Source organism: Ranitomeya imitator, chromosome 2, assembly GCF_032444005.1.
Source record: "Ranitomeya imitator isolate aRanImi1 chromosome 2, aRanImi1.pri, whole genome shotgun sequence".
NCBI lineage: Eukaryota > Metazoa > Chordata > Amphibia > Anura > Dendrobatidae > Ranitomeya > Ranitomeya imitator.
Window position 1 is genome coordinate 216,721,167 of NC_091283.1, and position 22,421 is coordinate 216,743,587.

Below are 22,421 nucleotides of genomic sequence, written 5' to 3' on the forward strand. Positions count from 1 at the left end.
TACCAGCAGTTAGAAGAGGGATAGAAGCACATGGGATTCAGGGGGTGCAGTGGCTAGTTCAGATTAGGAGACAGTTCGCACATACCAGCAGTTAGAAGATGGATAGAAGTACATGGGATTCAGGCGGTGCAGTGGCTAGTTCAGATTAGGAGACAGTTCGCACATACCAGCAGTTAGAAGATGGATAGAAGCACATGGGATTCAGGCGGTGCAGTGGCTAGTTCAGATTAGGAGACAGTTCGCACATACCAGCAGTTAGAAGAGGGATAGAAGCACATGGGATTCAGGGGGTGCAGTGGCTAGTTCAGATTAGGAGACAGTTCGCACATACCAGCAGTTAGAAGATGGATAGAAGTACATGGGATTCAGGCGGTGCAGTGGCTAGTTCAGATTAGGAGACAGGTCGCACATACCAGCAGTTAGAGGATGGATAGAAGCAAATGGGATTCAGGCGGTGCAGTGGCTAGTTCTGATTAGGAGACAGTTCGCACATACCAGCAGTTAGAAGAGGGATAGAAGCACATAGGATTCAGGTGGTGCAGTGGCTAGTTCAGATTAGGAGACAGTTCGCACATACGAGCAGTTAGAAGAGGGATAGAAGCGCATAGGATTCAGGGGGTGCAGTGGCTAGTTCAGATTAGGAGACAGTTCGCACATACCAGCAGTTAGAAGAGGGATAGAAGCACATGGGATTCAGGGGGTGCAGTGGCTAGTTCAGATTAGGAGACAGTTCGCACATACCAGCAGTTAGAAGAGGGATAGAAGCACATGGGATTCAGGGGGTGTAGTGGCTAGTTCAGATTAGGAGACAGTTCGCACATACCAGCAGTTAGAAGAGGGATAGAAGCACATGGGATTCAGGCGGTGCAGTGGCTAGTTCAGATTAGGAGACATTTCGCACATACCAGCAGTTAGAAGAGGGATAGAAGCACATGGGATTCAGGCGGTGCAGTGGCTAGTTCAGATTAGGAGACAGTTCGCACATACCAGCAGTTAGAAGAGGGATAGAAGTACATGGGATTCAGGCGGTGCAGTGGCTAGTTCAGATTAGGAGACAGTTCGCACATACCAGCAGTTAGAAGAGGGATAGAAGCACATGGGATTCAGGGGGTGCAGTGGCTAGTTCAGATTAGGAGACAGTTCGCACATACCAGCAGTTAGAAGATGGATAGAAGCACATGGGATTCAGGGGGTGCAGTGGCTAGTTCAGATTAGGAGACAGTTCGCACATACCAGCAGTTAGAAGATGGATAGAAGCACATGGGATTCAGGCGGTGCAGTGGCTAGTTCAGATTAGGAGACAGTTCGCACATACCAGCAGTTAGAAGAGGGATAGAAGCACATGGGATTCAGGCGGTGCAGTGGCTAGTTCAGATTAGGAGACAGTTCGCACATACCAGCAGTTAGAAGAGGGATAGAAGCACATGGGATTCAGGCGGTGCAGTGGCTAGTTCAGATTAGGAGACAGTTCGCACATACCTGTGAATGAAATTCTCTCTCTCTATATATATAGCCCTGTGATGGCATAAACAGACAAATAGATGACGCTGAGCTCTCCAGGGACATTTCTGGCATTATGTAGTTTGTCTAAGGTGAAAGAGATGTTTTATGAATTCACTTGTTTCTCGTTGGGGCTAACAATCTGCCAGTCTTATCAACAAATTAATATAAATTTCTGTAAAGTTTATTGTAATCTGGATCTGTCACCAGATTTCACAAAAAACTTCACACTATATTAAATAAATCTTTTAGACCTGACGAGGCTGATGTATTTACTTTGAAAACATACGTCAAAACAGCTTTAGAATGTCAGTGGGTTTTTTTAAGTTTGCAAATGAAAATGAATAGAGCTGTTCAGTTTAACATCAGGATGGCGGAACCATTTTGAAATAATTTAAAATTAACACAGAATAATATAATATAATATTAATGAAATTAATATAATGTAGAAAACAAAATAATATAAATATAATGTAAAATAATATAAAACTAACACAGTACATTAGAGTATAAATAAATTAATATAATGTTAAAATATTGAAAAATAATATAAATATAGTATAAAATTAATGCAGTATAATAAAATATAAATAAAAAATAATACGATAGAAAAAAGATATAAGGTAATATAAATATAATATAAAATTAATACAGTATAATATAATATTAATAAAAATAAAATGTAAAAAATAATATAAAAATCTAAAAATTAAATTAAATGAACACAGTGTAATACAATATAGTATTAATAAAAATAATAATTATACAAAATATATAAAAATAATATAAATATAATATAAAATTAATGCAGTATAATATAATATTTATAAAAATAACACGATAGAAAAAAGATATAAGGTAATATAAATATAATATAAAGATCATACAGTACAATATAATATTAATAAAAATAAAATGTATAAAATAAAATAAATGTAATCTAAAAATAAAATTAAATGAACACAGTGTAATACAATATAGTATTAATAAAAATAATAATTATACAAAATATATAAAAATAATATAAATATAATATAAAATAAATAAAGTATAATATAATATAATATTTAAAACAATATAATGTAAAAAATAAAACGCATATAATATAAACATAATCTAACATGAATACAGTATAATATAATATTAAAACTATTTAATGTAAAAATAGAATTAATATAATATAAAAGTAATACAAAATCAATACAGAATAATACAATATCATATTAATCAAAATAATATAAATATAATATAAAAATAATACATTTAATATTCAGATTGTACTGCAAAATCTTGTGAGAGATTGCAAATATGAGTCGAAAAAATTCCCTGCAGCCAGGTAACGGGTCTTATAATAAGAAGTAGGAACCATTGTTATTTGTTATGGTGCCTCCAAACCTATAAGAGCAATAAAAATATTACTGTTGATCAAAAACTGTCCGGATTGCGGCAATGGAAGCCATGCTGGCACCTCCAGGCTTCCTGCAGTAATTTACCTAATGGAGTTTGATGTGATACATTGCGTCTCTTTCAGCCGTCCACACCATTGCACACTTATTTAATGTTGAAAGATTTTATGATGGCACCCAGTCTGCAAATAACACTCTGAAAGGATTCTTATCCAGCATGGGTGACGATGGCGATTGGGTCAACCCAATAAGATCCAAGAGTGAGGTAAGACATCGTGACATTCTGTTGGTTTCGTGGACACCTGAGATATATGGGGCACACGACTTACTCCAGTTGCCGCCATGTTCTTTCAAAAGAGCAAAACAATTGTCCATTGAGTTGTGTCTGGCATTGTAACACAGCTCCAATGAAATGAATGGCGTTAACCTGAAGTACCGCACACAACCTGAAGTACCGCACACTACCTGAACAGTAGTTGGGCGCTGTTTTTTTAAAAAAAAAACTAGCAGCCATGTTTTTTGAATCATGGACAGCTCTATTAAAGGGAATCTGTCACCAGGTTTTTGCTCCTCTATCTGAGAGCAGTATAATGTAGGAGCAGAAACCCTGATTCCAACAATGTATCACTTACCGGGCTGCTTGCTGTCATTTTGATAAAATCCCTATTTTATCTGCTGCAGATCTAGCAGTTCTCCAAATGGTGAGCTCTGTATAACTCCACCCACATCACTGATTGGCTGCATTCTGTGTACACTAGCTATAGGCTGAAAGCATCCAATCAGTAGTGGGGGCGTGGTTGGACTACATGGCAGAATGTTCACTAGTCCTCTACTGATAGTCTCCTGCTGATAAAACATTGATTTTATCAAAACTACTGCAAGCAGCCCAGTAAGTGACACTTTGCCGGAATAAGGGTCTCCCTCTCCACATAATGCTGCTCTCAGATTAGGTGGCAAAAATCTGGTGACAGATTCGCCTTAAGGTTATTATTATTTGACAGCGAAACCAAGACTGTGTCCCAAGGACTGTTCGTCGGTTACACAGTTAGTTATTTTACATGGTGTGGGTGTATTATTCGCAAAAAGGAAATAAGAAGAGTTCTGTAATTGACAGGACAAATGTGGCAATAAAAGCTGCAAAAACAGATTTTAATACCAACTACTACAATACTGTTTTACATGAACCTAGGCAAAGAAAAACACAAGTATAACTGGTAGCACAACCACAAACTAGACCTTTTTCTCTTGGCTCATGCGATCGGCTTAGAGTTGGGGCTCCCCGTACTGAGCCAGCCTCATTCTTTCTGTATGTGGTCATCCATTGATTGATGGCCGCTGTGGAACACTTGATCCCCTTGTACGAACCAGATCAAATCCCGACAATGACAAGTGATAGAACCACAACTGGACCCCCAACAATCAGACGACTGCTAGAAGCCTTAGAAGCCACCCAGGGCACCCTCCACTATCTAAAAGCACCAAAAATGTGGCACCAAAAATGTAACTGTGGTACCTGAGTGGAGTAGCACCTCTGGCACCACTGAGAAGATGCACCATGGGTCTCTTACTGGATTCACAGCATCCTACGCCAGCACGCCCGCTCATGAAGACGGGCGTGTAGATGTCACACGTAATGAGTGCTGTAGGACACATCCAGTCTGCAGCTGAATATTTACAGAGCTGAGGACTCTCTTCCAAGGTGTCCTGCTAGTCGCTATCTGGAAGGGACACGTCACCCCACTGTCCCTGACATGACTCTTTGGGTCAGAGGCTCCACTACGCAAAGGACAATTATCGTATAACGCCAGCAGTTTTAACATTCTCATTAGATAATGCCGGAGCCTAAAAGTAGTATATATTACAATTTAGGAATCATAATTCCCGGCAATATATGAAAAAAGTGAACTCGGGTTCTTCATAGAGCTACATTCACATGTGGGTTAGGAAATCTGTTTTTCTTTTCCAGAAATATAAAATTCATGAATTGGATGTATCCATCAAAGGATGGACACAAAAACATATTCTGAGCCACCCAATTGATCATGACGCAGTTGGGTTTGACCATGGTGCAATTGGATTTGACCATGTGCAATAGGGTTTGACATGACCCAATTGGGTTTGACCATGGCGTTATTGGGTTTGACCATAACGTAGTTGGGTTTGACCATGACGCAATTGGGTTTGACCGTGATGCAATTGGGTTTGAACATGACTGGGGTCACACTTGTGAGTGCTCACGCGAGTCTCTCGCCTCAATACCCGGCAGCGGTTCGGACCGGAGCGTTCAGCTGCATAGAAATACATGCACCTGAACGCTATGGTCCAGAGTGCAACTGGATTTGACCATGGCACAATTGGATTTGAATATGATGCGATTAGGTTTGACCATGAAGCAATTACGTTTTACTATGATGCAATTGGGTTTGACCATGATGCTACTGGGTTTGACCATGACATGATTGGGTTTGACCATGATGCAATTGGGTTTGATCATGACGTGATTGTGTTTGACCATGACATGATTGGGTTTAACCATGATGCAATTGGGTTTGACAATGATGAGATTGGGATTGACCATGACGCGATTACACTTTACCATGATGCCATTGGGTTTGACCATGATGCAATTGGGTTTGACCATGACGCAATTGGGTTTGACCATGATGCAACTGGGTTTGACCATAACGTGATGGAGTTTGACCATGAAGCAATTGTCTTTGACAGTGATGCAAATGGGTTTCCAGAAAAGGTTTTTCACATTTTACCAGAAAAAAAAATAGTACATTATGCCTTGTTATTTATTCCAAGAAAATTTGAGACAGAGGCTCAAATGGAGAAGTGGATAGAGGTTAAACTGTGCAAGATCTGCCTTACAAACGCTACACACCCAGGGGCAATAATGGTTTTGAATCTTATTTCACTGTGGCAGTGCCAGTCATAGCAAAGTCTTGGGATTCTTCCAAGTATTTTACGTGTAGAAGCCGCAATAAATATTTCTTATCTCTTTCCTTCGCAGACACAATCTTATTTTTGCTTCACCACCATTGCTGGTGTAACAGGTGTGGTGATCACACTGGCACTGATACTAATGATCACGTCATCTACGGAGTTTATCCGCCGGTGCTATTTTGAGGTTTTCTGGTACACCCACCACCTATTTATTATCTTCTTCGCTGGCCTCCTGATTCATGGCGCTGGGTGAGTTTGCATTTAGTAATCAGCATATTTCTCAATTAAGCTTTTCTTTGGGATGACATTTGCATTATGACAACATCCAATAATATTTTTCTCTCCATCTTCATGAATAACCCAAACACATTATGCCCATCTGAAACCATCTTCATTATTGCATATATTTTTCCCATCGCTCAGACTTATCACATAGTTACTTAAAAGAAAATCTTTCCTACAACTCCAATTCCCAAAAAAGTTGGAATTCTGTGTAAAATGTTAAAAAAAAAACAAGAATCAATGATCTGGAATTCGCTTATAGCCATATTTTATTCCCAACAGAACACAGATCAGAAGGTGAAAGCTAGACATTTTCCATTTCATTAGAAACTGATGGCAGCAACACATTTCAAAATAGTGGAGACAGGGTTAACAACGGCTGGAAAAGTAAGTGTTAGTAATGAAAACAACTGGAGCGTCATCTGTCGACTAAGTTACAAGACTGTGTAAAAAAGAGAATGCTAGAGAGGCAGAGTCTCTCAGAAGCAAAGAAGGTCAGTGATCTCCAATCTGTGAACAACTGCGTCTAAAAATTGTGAAACAATTTCAGAAAAACGTTCCTTAACATACAATTGCAAAGACTTTGAATATCCAATTCTTTGCAGTATAATATCATCAAAAGATTAGGAGATTCTGGAGAAATTCAAATGCACTCTAAATAAGGCCGACGGTTAATATTGGATGATCATGATCTATGGGCCCTCAGGAGGCACTGTATTAAGAACAGGCATGATTCGGTCTTGCAAATCACTGCATGGGCTCAGAAACACTTCCAGAAATCATGGACTATGATCACTGTTTGCCATGTAATACACAAATGCAAGTTAACGCTCCATCATGCCAATAAGAAGCCAATTATCAACATAATTCGGAATCTCTGCCTTCTTCTCTGGGCCAAATTCACTTAAAATGCAAAACTGTTCTCTGGTCACATGAATAAGCCTCAAGAGGAAAGGGACCATCCAGCTTGTTATCGGTTCACAGGTCCGGCATTGCTGATGGTACGGAGCAGAATTAGTCTATATGACATGGGCAGTGCACAAATCATGAAAGGCGCTATCAATGCTGAGAATTATATAAAGGTTTTAGAACATCAGACAAAGGGGTTGGCTAGGAGCCCCCCACATCCATAGAACAAATGCACTTATGATTCTTCGGGGAGTGCCTGGATCCAGCTGATAGAGCACAGCCAAGAAGGAATGAAAAGCAGGAGGAGTATACAGCTCATCCATCTGGTAAAACATCAGGTAATCGATAGTCCATTAAAAACAGGATCCAAAGTGGAGATTTTAAAACTGACAAGTTTCTGGTGCATAGGAGCTCCCTTAGTAATATGATCTTAAAGGGACTCTGTCACCTGAATTTGGCGGGACTGGTTTTGGGTCATATGGGCGGAGTTTTTGGGTGTTTGATTCACCCTTTCCTTACCCGCTGGCTGCATGCTGGCTGCAATATTGGATTGAAGTTCATTCTCTGTCCTCCATAGTACACACCTGCGCAAGGAAAGATTACCTTGTGCAGGCATGTACTACGGAAGACAGAGAATGAACTTCAATCCAATATTGCAGCCAGCATGCAGCCAGCAGGTAAGGAAAGGGTGAATCAAACACCCGAAAACTCCACCCATATGACCCAAAACCAGTCCCGCCAAATTCAGGTGACAGGTTCCCTTTAAGATTAAGGATGCTCCTATGCTCCAGAAACTTGTCAGGTTGTAAAATGATTGAAGGCGCTCCTATGCGCAATGTCAGGTTTTAAAATTACCCCCTTTGGATCCTGTTTTTAATGGACACTCAATAAATATCGTTTTTTACCAGATTAATATGCCATTTACTCCTCCTGCTCTTAGTTGTTTTAGAACATCATCTTTTCCCATACAGACATCGTCATTTTCAGGGAAGGCCTTGCAAATTTCAGCAAGAAAATGGTAAATGTGACAGAAGCTGCACTGTTGATTTAGGATCATCCAGCAACTATATGGGTTCAAATGGTTATAGCAGACAGGGAGTGGTTAGCTCAGCCCCAGAGGATATTGGGAAAGTTGTTATTGTGCCCTGGACATCCAAAAGTAAGGTGTTTGCTAGAGTGTCTCCTGTCAGACTGATATCAGACAAGCTGTATAGACCAGTTCTTCCTAAGAAGTGATTGCTGTAATCATAGAAGCAGTCAGGACAGCCAGAAGCATTTTTATTACCTCAAGATAGAAGTGAGAGAGCTACAGCACCGGACTCATCCCCCTCCCCCCACCTCACTGCATTAGCAAGGTACAATTCTGCGCTGGTTAAGACATTGTGTGTGAAGAGAAGTTATCTGTGAAGAGAAGTTATCTGTGAAGACACTTTCATATATCTTGATGAAGCATTGCATGAAGAGAAGTGATTCTGTATAATGAAAAGAAGCTTGAATAAAACCTGTGATCAACTTCATCTCAGAACTGTGTCATAGCTGTGTGCCTGTAAACCGTTACCTCCCCTCGACTATGAAGAATTAAAATTAGGATTCCCACCCAAAAAAACAAACTCATGTTTCCTTTGTATTGCCCTCATATACTGAGTAGTGTGCATGCAACATAAACCACATACTGCCTCCATCACAACAGCATGGCTGTGCAGAACAAGAGTCCAGGTGATGATCCAGCTACCTGTAGCCCAGTCCCTTCACCGATAGAAAAAAATCCAGCAAAGATGACCCCAGACTGTGGATCAGTGAAAATCCTAGATAAGACAAGAATGGGACAACATTACTCTCTCAAAACTCCAGCAATTGTCTCCTCACTTTCCAAATGTTTCCAGACTATTGCTAAAAGTAGAGGAGATGCTACACATTGGTGGTCACGGCCTGAGCACAACTTAATTCCGCATGTCATATTTGTTGTTACTGCATGTAGAAAAGTCGCGGAGACACCATCACGTGTTTCTCAATGCAAGCAATAAATAGCCAGGTCTTTCACCGGGAAGGAACAACCACGGGAAGGGCAGCATCCCAAAAGGGAAAACATGGTATCCATCCACAGACAGCTGTTTCGGGGTATTTTGCCCATCATCAGTGTTGGGGGCAGTTTTCTGGATCACTGCGTTGAGAAACACGTGATGGTGTCTCCGCGGTGTTGGATGTTCTGATCTCCCCGAGGTCATTCATCCTTATATTTATAGTCCTTTTACTAGGCACTGCTCCTAATAGCCAGTTTCCTACTCCACACTGATGAGGGGCAAAATACCCCGAAACAGCTGTCTGTGGATGGATACCATGTTTTGGCATAGGTGGTTTTCCCTTTTGGGATGCTGCCCTTCCCATGGTTGTTCCTTCCCGGTGAAAGACCTGGCTATTTATTGCTTGCGTTGAGAAACATGTGATGGTGTCTCCGCGGCTTTTCTACATGCATTTGCATATTTCCCATAAGGGATGGGGGCAGTGTTCTGGATCACTGCGTTGAGAAACACATGATGGTGTCTCTGCGGTGTTGGATGTTTTGATCTCCCCGAGGTCATTCATCCTTATATTTATATTTGCTGTTACTGTGACCTCCTTTTTGCATAGTTGATATTTTGGAGTAAGTACATCCTTTTTAGCAGTATCTTGGTGTTTGTAGAGTGGACATACACTTTAGTAATATTGGCTACTTTGTCTTCTTTCCCTCACATTTGCAGTCGCTTAGTCAGAGGCCAGACCTCTGGCAGCCTAGAAAGCAACAGTTATGAAAGTTGTTATAACAAATACTCGATTTGGAAGAAGAAAAAAAGTGGAGACGATGATGATGATCATGATCATGGTGACTGTTACATGCCCAGTTTCCAAGGAAATGATCCCGCGGTAAGCTAACTTGTTACATTTCACAATTTGTCTTTTTTTTTTTTGCAATGTTAATAATAAATGTTTTATAATATCTGCATAATAAGGAATATTATGTAAATACATTTTTTACGGATATGAATTAAAACTTTGGATAATTTAGTTAGTTATCTGCTGCAGATAAAATAGTACTTTATCAAAACTACAACAAAGAGCCTGGTAAGTACCCCGCCACTGCTAGTATATTGAGTGAGGCCAGACACGTCTAGTTGGTCTGTGACTAAGAGTATGGAAATAACATACTTGCAGTCACATGACCGCCGAGGGCCGACACTGTAGAATCCTAACAGTACACACTTTACACTGTGAGGATTGAGTGGCTGCAAACTTCTACCCCAAGCCTGGACAACCCCTTTAAGGAGTTAAGGAGTGATGGCTCCAGCAAGCTCTGCATAGTCAGAAATGACTAGATCTAACAGCGTACAATCTCTTGTCGTGTCTTCCAGAATCATTACCCCAGTCAATATCTGGGCCATTAATATCTCCCATGATCTCTCCAGTAGCAGCGTGTGTCGCCGGTGTCATCTTATTATGCATCTGACCTCCCATCTCCTCAGTGATGTTGGGAGGGTCTATAGATTGAACTAAAATTATTTGTTACAGGCTATTGATAAGAGTATGTCACGAATATGTCAGAGGCTGCAGACCATTGCACAGTATCTGTCTGCAGAAGGTCTCAGCAGTTTGCTTTGCAGACTTTTGCCTGGTCCTTCCGACGCTAGGACCCAGTGGCCGCCTCCCCTTGCTCTAATGGTCACATCTGGATCTGGGTGTTTATAACTCCCAACTTCCTGTTGAGAGTTGTAAGTGATATTTTCTATTTGCACTTCCCTGTTGAAGCTTGGAGCTGCAGCAGTCGGCTAGCATCCTCTTTGGAGTTTGGAGGGTGTCGGTGTTTCTCTCTGAGTCTAGTCAAGCTAAGTGTCTCCCTTGTTTTGTTTATCCTAGCTGTCTTTAGTGTTAGTGTTGTTCGACCAGTTTTCACCCCTTCCTTCCCTAAGCAGGGCTTACCGCTAGGGTCTGGCACGGATTATGTATCCTGCTCGGCGATAGGTGCAGAGCCTATTTAGGGTCTCTTAGGAAAGACAAAGTAACATTAGATCAGTCTAGGGGTCTCCACTCCCTGCTTCCCTAGTGTTGCCCCCCTTCCTCTTATCCCTTCGTGTTGCACTTAGCCTTTCCTACATGTTGCACAACAGAGTATGGCAATACTATATGACACCATTATTCCTTTTGCCCCAAGCCCTTGGCCACCTGGTGGGTACCTCCATACCCTTATGTGGTTTATTTTAAGTAGTAGGTCATGAATTTCAGATTGGTGGGGGTGCAACTCCCGCCATCACCACCGGTCAACAGTTAAAATCTCTTGCAGCCAGATGAATAGATCTGTACATCACAGCTGAGTTCAGTGTGTAGCGGCTGCTTAAGGGAACACCAGATAAGCTTCTATTCTCTTGTATAGGAGTGTCGGACCACCACTGATCTGCAGGTAGGTCATTAATATCATGTGCCCCAACAATCCCTTGAAATAGAGGCTATCATCCGAAAATGACCTGTGTTTAAATCGTATTTTTGCATGTCATGTATTTTTTTAAGTATATATATATATATATATGGCCACTGTGAAAAACTGATAGATTACTAATTCGTTATTTTTAATAAAAATAATAATTTACCAATATATATATATATATATATATATGTATATATATATATATATTGGTAAATTATTATTCTTATTAAAAATAACGAATTAGTAATCTATATATGTATATATATATATATTGGTAAATTATTATTTTTATTAAAAATAACGAATTAGTAATCTATCAGTTTTTCACAGTGGCTACTGGGGCTTTTTTAGACTTATACTTCCTGTTCTTTTAGGAAGAGTTTACAGGAATTGTATTACCAGTAGAGGCAGGATCACAATGACAGCAGGTAGCCCCTCTATAGTAACAATAGGTGATGTCACAGGTGATGCTGCTCTCTTCACAATTACCTTTCCACATGTTCACTAGACTTTTCAGTTCTAAAGACGGGGTGGAGATCTTAGCAATATGACTATGTACATGTGTTGTTTCCTTAAACAATAAGAAGCTATATTCTAAAAAAGACCCAGTGGCCTGTGTGAAAATTACAAGATTTCTACTTTTTATTTGTAATACAAATTGTACAAATATGTATATATGTATATATATAAAAAAAGCCAAAAATGTAAAAAAAATGCATACACTGAAGCTTAAAAACCTTATTTAAACAATATTACATTTTTCTGATAATAGCTTACCCGTAAAGGGAATCTGTCAGTAAGATCAACCCTCTTAAACCATCTTAATGGGCACACCGGCCATGGGAAGTAGAATAAAATCATACCTTGATATCTGTGATCTGATGCCTTATTCCAGAGAAAGCCACTTTTTTCTTACTATGTAAATGAGCTGTTAAGATCTCTGGGCCGGACATAGATCTCCCTAAGCATCCGCCCCCAGAGATTATTATAAATGAAAGAGCTGTTACCAGGATGAGACATGTAATGACTGACAGTCTGCTCTCCTGACATACATGTACTACACTATATGAACTGAACTGTAATAAGAGACTAATGTACGTGTTTATAGATTGTATCCCTGTACACTCAGATGTCACAAAAGGTGTAAAATAACAAAAATGCCAATTTGAAAACACTTTTTTTTTTCATCTAGACCTGGAAATGGATTATAGCCCCAATTATAATATATATACTTGAAAGGTTGATGAGGTTTTTTCGCTCACAGCAGAGAGTTGTTGTTATAAAGGTGGGTATAACTGCATTTGCACACATTGCTATAAACCTTTCTATATCTATAAGCTCCTATACACTGGAAAAGTTTTCTGGTAGCGGTTTGAGTACACAATGGCACATGGCACAGAGGTCATACACACACACACACGAGACATTTAAGCTGCTTTTTGTGGGACCTGAAAAGCTTGGACTGGAGGTATGGGAGCAACCTTTCCCATCCAGACTCTTTTGGTCACTTCTAAATCCCGGACCCAAAATCCAGTCCCAATAAAAACCTTCTCAGAAACCTACCGTTGCTGGAGCCTTCAGTTCCAGGACTTACCGTATATCACAGAGGCTAGCCACCTCAGTGACACATACCTTTCATCCTGGACCTTTCCTCCTGGTCCTTTACAACACCTAAAGCTTAAATTCATATCTGAAATTATTTTCCCAACTTTCAATATTATATTGTCTTTAGATAAACATTTCCTAATATATCTCTATATGAGTTTGAGCTCTTTGTTTGTCATCCAGAGCACCAATTCTGCATAAAGATAGTCTCCAACTGATGGAGACTGGCGTTTTTTCTTGCCAGTTTTGATGAAGTGTGTGCTGGAGTAAGATGATTTATATTCATTGAGATTTGTATGCCTCCTAATGAATCTAGTGCCTCTTCGAACTGCTGTGTGCTACCGCAAAAAAATGTAATAACCAATCAGGGATTGGCATACAATTCTGTCGTAAATTACACCACTTTTCTGGAGTGAATTATGATGAATTGGCAAGTGTGGTCAACCATATCCTTTCTCCTCTGAGTTTCACCCTCTTTTCCAAAAGGGAGCTGGTTTAGAGACACCAAAATTGGCTAATCTGATTTTACTCCTATAGAGTTTAAAGGGGTCTAGTAAATATTTTTATTCTAAAGGCGGGGAATACATTAAAATAAGAAACTAATACATACTCACCCATTTAATTCTCACAAATCCAGCACCATCACTCTGCTCCTACTTCTAAGTATGTGACAACTGTGGTGATCGGAAAAAACTTCTATGTGCAACTATTGTTTCAGGAGAACTTGCAGCAGGATGTCTGTGTCTGCCTCTAGTTCCTCCTCTTCTCTATAGAACATTTTTTTAGCACCAACTGTCATCTCCTATCTCAGCAATGGGAAAATCTGCCTTCAATGAATACAGATTTTACCTTGGAATTAAGAGTGAAAGATCACTGGGTCCGGAGAAGGAAGCACTGTCAGCACTTCCTAATATGTATGCACAAGTGCTGGTGTATTCAGAGATCGGGAAGGTAAACCATGCCTATGTCCTCTCTGGATAGTCTGGCTGTGTCTGACAGCCGGCGTCCCTCCTACACACCTGCATAATTTTGGGGTATATATGAAATCCGAATAATTACCACCAAAAATAGAAAAGAATATTATAATAATGTACTTTGAGATAATCTCACGTAAATTTAAACTTTATTGTTATGGACAAAAAATCTACATATATTTAGAGTGTTACTTAAATGAGTCTATATATCCTTATTCTTGTAATAAATAATTTGGGGAAGCTGCTTACTCTGCATTGACATTTTAGAATGTCAGTGCAGAGTAAATTATGGACTGCTCGTACATTTACTGTCTATGGGCACTACAGTAATATTTAAGAATACATTAAAGATTATTTTCTGTGGAGAAAAAGCTCAGTAATCTTGGTAAAATACACATCAGAGCTTTCCTGTTTCTCCAGAATGATGAGAGCTTTCCGCTATATTACAGCCATTTTATATAATTGCCAGCCTATGTATATGCTTGTTTGTTCTTCTAGACTGTAAGTCATCCATCAAAAACCCTTGAAATTCAAATGCAAAAAAGAGGATTCAAGATGGAAGTTGGTCAATACATCTTCATTAATTGCCCTTTGGTCTCCCGGCTGGAGTGGCACCCTTTTACTCTCACATCTGCTCCAGAAGAAGACATGTTTTCTGTGCACATTCGATCTGCAGGGGACTGGACAGATAGTCTCATTAAGGTCTTCCAGGAGAAAGCGGACAACCCACCATGGTAAAATTGCTTTATATAATATTTTATTTGATAGTTTTGTTTTTCTTCATAGTTAAGTCAACAATTTTCATTTTTTTTAAACAGCCTTCAGGTAGATGGCCCATTTGGAACAGCGAGTGAGGATGTTTTTAAGTATGAAGTTAGCATGCTAGTAGGCGCTGGGATTGGTGTCACACCATTTGCCTCAATCCTAAAATCCATTTGGTACAAATTTCAAAATGATGATCACCGTTTAATAACGAAAAAGGTAAGAATAATCCGAACCTTAGTATTTCACTGATAATACACCCATATTACTGAGGTGCATGCTCTGATTAGAGATCTAGTGCGTCTCTACCATCTAGTACAGTGCAGTCGTGGCCAAAGGTTTTCACACTGACACAAAGCTTGATTTCCACAAATATGCTGCTTCAGTGTTTTTACATATTTAAGTCATATGGTTCTATGGTTACTGAAGTACAATTATCAGCATTTCATAAGTTCTTACACTTTTATTGAGAAATACATCAAGTTTATGGTGACCCTTAGTTTTCAAGATTTCTGCCCTTCTCCCCGACAGCTGGTTATCAGCTTCTGGGCCAAATCCTGACTGATGGGTGCATGTTCTTACCTAATTAGTGCTTGGAGTTTCTCAAATTTCTGTGTTTTTATTTATCCACCTACTTCTTGAGGATTGACATTTTCTCTTTGAGATTGGGATGTGGAGTTTCCATGTCATTGACCTAAAATTTCAATGTTTTGCTCACCAAGCAACTTAAGTTATCACTTTTGTCTCATGACACGGTCCATCACCCTAAAAAATAGTTTATCACTAAATTGCTCCTGGATCGCTAGGAAAAGTTGCTCTTGGAGGAGGTTTACATCCCATTCTTCATTTATGGCAGTTTTCTAAGGCAAAATTGTGTGTGAGCCCCTCCTGTTATGATCTGGTGGCCTAGGAGCAGCATGAGACGTACACTGGAGAAGGTGGTACCTGTACTGACCGCAGACCCTGAACTTAGCACCGCAACTAGAAGTAGCCGTGGGATGTACCTAACACTCCCTAGACATCTCGACACAGCCGGAGGACTAATTAACCCTAGAGATAGAAAAGGGAAAACTATCTTGCGTCAGAGAAAATCCCCAAAGAATAGTCAGCCCCCCACAAATATTGACTGTGAGAGGAGAGGAAAAGACATACGCAGACTGAAATTAGGATTTAGCACAGGAGGCCATTCTAGCTAAAAAGAAAGTACAGGACAGAGTACTATGCGGTCAGTATTAAAACACTAGAAAATATCCACCACAGAAAATACAAATCTTCACATCTGACTAAAGACATGGAGGGTAAATCTGCATCTCGAGAGACACAGCTTGGCTGCAAAAATCCTTCACAGACAAAGCTGGACAAGACAAAACATGAAAATGCACTGAACTATAAGGTCCACAGCCTGTGGACAGCAAAAACAAAACCAGAACTTATCTTTGTAGAAAAGAACAGCAAACAGGAGAGACCAGGTATGGATGTGAATCCTCCAAAAACAATGGACAACTGGCACTGACTAAAGGATAGAGCAAGACTAAATAGCCCAGTCCAAATTGCCAAAAGTGGACACACCTGATAAATGCTGCGATCCAAAGACAGCAGCACTACCACTCATAACCACCGGAGGGAGCCCAAGAGCAGAATTCACAACACCCTCCATGGAGGAAATGGCCTGACACATGAATATGTAAGGGGGTCGCGGCAGCTGTCCTTAACCCCTAAGTGTTTCCCGGTGTACAGTGTACAAAATGTATATATATAATTATATTTACATACTGTTGTCAATGTATGTTATGTAGGGAAACAGTAGTGTTGGTAATAGACCACTAGATGGAAGCATTTTGGTGTATCTAGTTTAGCACGGCAGTGCATCAGTGTGAATAGTTAACTGTAAGAGGGGTCACTGTGATAAGGTGAAGGGAGCTTCCTGGTTAGAGGCAGTAGGGGCCTGGGTGCCCATAGAGCTTGGGTGTGCTTATAGCCCAAGCAGCTTAGATATCCTGCAATGTTCTGTTTGAGAGAGAAGCCCAGCCATCCAGGACGAGGGGATTAGCACAGCCCCAGCAACAGTAGTGTCAGCAGCTTCAGGAGCTAGAGCTGCAGTGAGATGACACGGCAGGAAAGACGGGCATGTCACTCGCCATGTGGCAGGTGATCACATGGGCTGATGCCCTCAGATCTAGCACGAAACGGCTGAGGGAATGCTCGAATGCAGAGAATCTGGACAGGAAAACCTGATGTTAATGATGTAATGGATCTGGATGTGCTGCGAAAAAGTGAGAGTAAAGTTCTGCGTTTTGAGTTGAACTTGGACGGTGTCTCTGTTTAATCACAAGCAACTGGAGGAGACCTTGAAGAACAGAGGGGAGGCCCTGTCACTGCAGAAAATGGAGAATCAAGTAAGCTGTCAGGGAAAGGTGATTTTTATGTGAAGGGAGGCCAGGGCAAGCAAAGCCCGATAAGCTCAGGCACGACAACGGCCCTGGCCGACATTTACAAATGCTCTCAAGATGCTTCGCTTTTGGCAGACACAGGACTCATGTTAGCACTTACCTTTTCTTCTCTGGACAATCATTCTTCCAGATGTCCCAAAGAGTCTAAAGGGCTTCATCAGAGAAAATAACTTTACCCCAATCTTCTGTGGTCCAATCCCTGTACTTCCTGCAGAATGCCAGTCTGTCCTTAATATTTTTCTTGGAGAAAACTGGTTTCCTTGCTGCCCCTTCATGACACAAGCACAGCCTCCAAAAAGTATTCACCTCAGTGAGTGCAGATATACTGGCACCTGCCTGCTGCCAATCCTGAGCAAGCTCTGTACTGGTGTTGAACTGATCCCGTTGCTGAATCTTCCTTACAAGATGGTCCTGGCACTTGCTGGACTTTCTTAGGGTCCTGGAAACCTTCTTCACAGCAATCAAACCTCTCTCTTTGAAGTTCTTGAGGATCGACAAATGGTTGATTTAGGGTCAATTTTTTGCAAGACGCAATGCCCTTGCATGTAAAGCCATTTGAGGCAAAACAATGATGACTGCATGTGTTTCCTTGGAGGCAACCATGGTTAACAGAAGAAGACAATGATTTTAATCACCAGCTCCCTTCAAAAGCAACCAGTTTGGTCTTATTATTCAATCAGCATGACAGTTATATCAATTACCTTGTCCTTGTTAACGCTCAGGAGCTAAGGAGAAGATGATTGAAATTGTGTAAGCAGGTCAGTTTGTAGTAAGGTTAAAAATCAGTTTAAATAGGGTTTCGGAACTAAGCTAATTTTCAGGATAAGGATTGACTTTGCAATTTTTGCAATTCATCTGATCATTCTTCATAACAATTTAGAGTTAATGTGTATTGCCACTATAAAAATAACGTAAGAAGCTAATTTTGTAAAAATCAAACAAAATTTCAAAATGTTTTATACTGCTCTTTATGTGCTCCAGAATGAGCTGTTTGTACCCAAGGTGAGGGCGGCTCCATTTTAATTATTTTATTGCTCTGTGTGTGGAGCAGAAGGACTGTTTTTATGTGTGATGAATTGTTGTTTTTATTAGTATAATTTTGGGGTGTATATATTTAAATCTTTTTAATAACATAATATGGGGGAGACGTGGTGAACCTAAAAATTGACATTTCTGGCGTTATGACATCTTTTTCTTCAGCATTTGCCTTATGGGCTAATTAATTTATATTTTCAATGATCTGACTTTTATTGGTGCGGCGGTGGTTAATATTTTATTTATTTTTTTAAAAAGGGAAGGCGGTGATTTGATTTTTTTTACTCTTTATTATTCTTAAAAATCCTTCAACAACGATCAGACATTTCATCACTTCTACAAGGATACTTCATGGTTGAGTAATACAAATCATGGTCTCTTATAAAGCCCAGTCTGTGGCAAGGCAACCCTTCAACGACCCGCAAATACGTCACAGGGATTTTGGGTAGGGTGCAAAAGCTGCCTAAACAGTCGCCTCAGCTGAACTGCAGCATATTAAGTGCCCCTTTTAAAACTTGACAATTGCCTTTAAGTGGTTAAGCAACAGCGACCAGCACTAGCTCTGATCCTTGCTGAAATAGTCGTTTGGCGGCTTTATGACCTTTGTGGAGCGTGCTCTGCACCTGAGCCTGCACCATATACCTATACCCACTCCATGACGAGTATGTATATAATGAGTGGGAAGGGATAAATTACCTTTTTTTCTGTTTTGGGTTTTCAATTACAAGATTTTCAACTACAATGGTTGTCCTATGGTAGATAATTATTGCACTTTGAGGGACCACTTTCTCCTCGGAGGTCAGGACCCATCAGTGCAGTACCTGGAAAGTTCATTGCTTTCGGTAAATGCAATGTCGGGCTTTAGTGGAAGTCTATGGTTTGTACCTGATCACTAGTGGTCCCAGCTGCTGGAAAACTTAGCTACGGCATTTGTTGACGAGGTTCTTCTAACAAACAAGGTTGGGAAAGGTGAACAACATCAAAATAATAAACTACAAGATATAAAGTCTAATCTTTTGTTGTATTAATACAATGTTCACATGGCCATTAGTCAACCACTGTGTCATTCCTGATGTAATATCTAATTGCAGCCTCCAAAACCATAAATAACAGGGAAGTAATATGTCAATGTACAGTTGTGGCAAACTTGTTGAGACCGACACAAATATTGGATTTCATAATGTTTGCTTCTTCGGTGTTTTCAGATCTTTTCCTCAAATGTTTCTCTGGTTACTGAACTGCAATTATCTATATTTAATAAGTTATTATACGTTTATTAACAAATACCTCAAAGACTCCTAATTGCCTAATCAGTGCTCGGAGTTTATTACGATTTCTTTGCTCTTTGTTCTTTTGTTTATTGAGTCACTCAGCTATTACTTTTGTTTTGTCCAATAGTCCTTCTCATGCACCACTGGTGGCTCCATGCTGAATCGGTTAGACTCCCTTTTGGGCCGAAATGTTGCTTCACTCGTCTAACTCAATTGTACTTCACCATGTGACTTTTAAGGATGGAATAATAGAATAAAGGTTATGTTTTATCCCCATTTTCTCTGGTGCCTCGGAATCTGGGATTTTCTATCACTTTTGCCTTGTGACATGGTCTCCATCATGCTGGAAAGAGCATTGATCATCCCCAAGTTGTTCCTTGATCGTTGGGAGAAGTTGCTCATGGAGGATGATTAGATCCCATTCTTTATTCATGGTCGTGTTCTCAGACAAAAATTGAGTATGCGCCCTCCATGGATGAAAAGCCCCCATGTATGAATTGTCTCAGGATTGTCTCAGCACTCACCTTTTCTTGACAATCATTCTTCCAGATGTCCAAAAGATATCAAGGACGGACAACGTTCTGCAGGAAATACAGTGTGTACCAAACAGTTCTGAGTTAAAATAATCTTTGTCTGATGAAGCTCCATTCAATCTGTTTGGATCATCTGGAAGAATAATTGTTCGGAGAAGAAAAGGTGTACACTTCCTTTGTGTCTTACCAACATAAAACATCCTCGGACCATTCATGTGTGAGGCTGTCTTTTATTCAAAGGAGTGGACTCACCCATAACTTGGCCTTGAGAAATAAGGGTCAACGCTGTAAAAATTAAAATTGATGTATTTGTCACTAATAGTTTAAAAACGTATGAAATCTATACGGCAGACCAACTCCAAACACCTATATCGGCAGACGAAATATCCACTACAATTAAAAATCTTTAAAAAATTAAGGCCCCGGGGCCTGACGGCCTCACAGCACTCTATTACAAGAAGTTCACGGATATCCTCACCCCCCACATTAAAAACTACTGCAATGCCCTACTAAATGGTTCCCAAATGCCCCTAGAATTTTATTTTGCCCACGTGACAGTGATTCCCAAACCCAAAAGAGACCACCTCCCTCCCAAAAACTATAGGCCTATATCACTATTAAATGCTGATCTCAAAATTTTTACGTCCATCATCACCGCTAGACTTAACAGACTACTACCTGCCCTCATTCATCGCGATCAGGTGGGATTTATACCCAACAGACAAGGTCCCGACAATATCAGAAGGAACTTGAATATCATACACGCGGCAAATCATCGTAAGCAATCCTTACTATTATTAGATTTAGACATAGAGAAAGACTTTGATTTAGTTTCGTGGCCCTACCTATTTGAAGTTTTATCCAGATTTGGTATCCCCCACAACTTCATTTCGTGCCTACAACTATTATACGACAGGCCTGCAGCATATCTAAAGCTCCCGTCCACCCGACCCACCCCTATTATCATTCAAAGAGGGACAAGACAAGGCTGCCCACTCTCACCAGCTTTATTTGCCATGGCCATGGAGCCATTGGCTGAAACTATACGACTCAACCCGGACATACTTGGCCTTACGGGCTTTGATACACAATATAAAGCTAGCTTGTTCGCAGATGATCTGCTGCTGACCCTTTCTAGCCCATTCACCACCCTCCCGAATTTGTTTTCGGTTCTCCATACATTCGAGACGGTCTCAGGGCTCAAAATTAATGTTGACAAATCCGAAGCTTTGTTCCTCAATACCCCCAAAAATTTGCAAACAAACATAATCTCCCAGTTTAAATTTACGAAGAACGAACACTATATAACATATCTTGGAGTAAACCTCACCTCACACCGATCAACTCTATTTAAGTGGAATTACCTCCCCTTAATAAAGAATCTTCAAGCAGACCTCACCAAATAGGCCACCATGAAACTATCTTGGCTGGGCAGGTTGCACGCAATCAAGATGGTCTCCTTACCCAGATTCCTGTACCTCTTTCGCTCCCTCCCCATTCCGTTACCCCATAGGACACTCCATGAAATCCACTCTTTGATCTCAAAATTTATTTGGCAGGGAAAAAAAACCAGAATCCGGCAAAAAACTATGTTCATACACAGAAAGTTGGGAGGGTTATCCTTACCCAACTTTACCCTGTATTATAAGTCTGCCCAAATAGCCCAACTGACCAATGCCTGCGCTTCCAACCGCGCTCCTAGATGGGTTGGACTAGAATCATCTCTCCTGCACCCATTTTCCCTATCTAGCCTTATGTGGACCACACAAAACCTCCCGAAAAATTTACACAATATGGCGCCATTCGCGGCGCACTCCCTGATCCTCTGGAGGAAGGAGAGGTTCAAGTTTGGCCTCCAGTCTGTGGCCTCCCCTTTGACCCCTCTCTTCCGCAATCCCATGTTTGTGCCTGGAATTGATCCTCGCCCGTATGCTTGGTGGATAGCTAATGGAATATCCACCTTAAAACAACTCTGTTCACCCTTCAACACACTCCTAACCAGACAACAATTCCTCCAAAAACATAATCCACCCGCCAGGGAAGCCCTGCGTATTTGTCATGTATTCCATTTCGCGGAATGAATCTTAAAGCACAAGACCCCATTTCAAGTGACTGGCTTCGAACAGAGGTGTATGGACGACCCGTTGGGTAGAGGAACTATCTCTCTGCTGTACTCGTCTCTGAATGTTGCACACGGAGCTGACAAATTAAAATACATGAACCAATAGGAGGAGGACCTGGGTATTCAACTAACTTTGGAGGGTTGGAGACAATGCTGTGACACACTTTCTA

General features: G+C 40.5%; 1 protein-coding gene across 2 annotated transcripts in view; it reads left to right on the forward strand.

Moving 5' to 3' along the window:
• The window catches only part of NOX1 (NADPH oxidase 1), an 81,556-nt gene that overhangs the window by 40,965 nt on the left and 18,170 nt on the right, over positions 1-22,421 (forward strand). For both annotated transcript variants that reach the window (XM_069748574.1, XM_069748576.1), the window contains 6 exons: positions 3,032-3,171; positions 5,923-6,104; positions 9,785-9,947; positions 12,692-12,784; positions 14,577-14,812; positions 14,897-15,059. In XM_069748574.1, the coding sequence (XP_069604675.1) occupies positions 3,032-3,171; positions 5,923-6,104; positions 9,785-9,947; positions 12,692-12,784; positions 14,577-14,812; positions 14,897-15,059 (977 nt within the window). The remainder of the gene's footprint in view (positions 1-3,031; positions 3,172-5,922; positions 6,105-9,784; positions 9,948-12,691; positions 12,785-14,576; positions 14,813-14,896; positions 15,060-22,421) is intronic.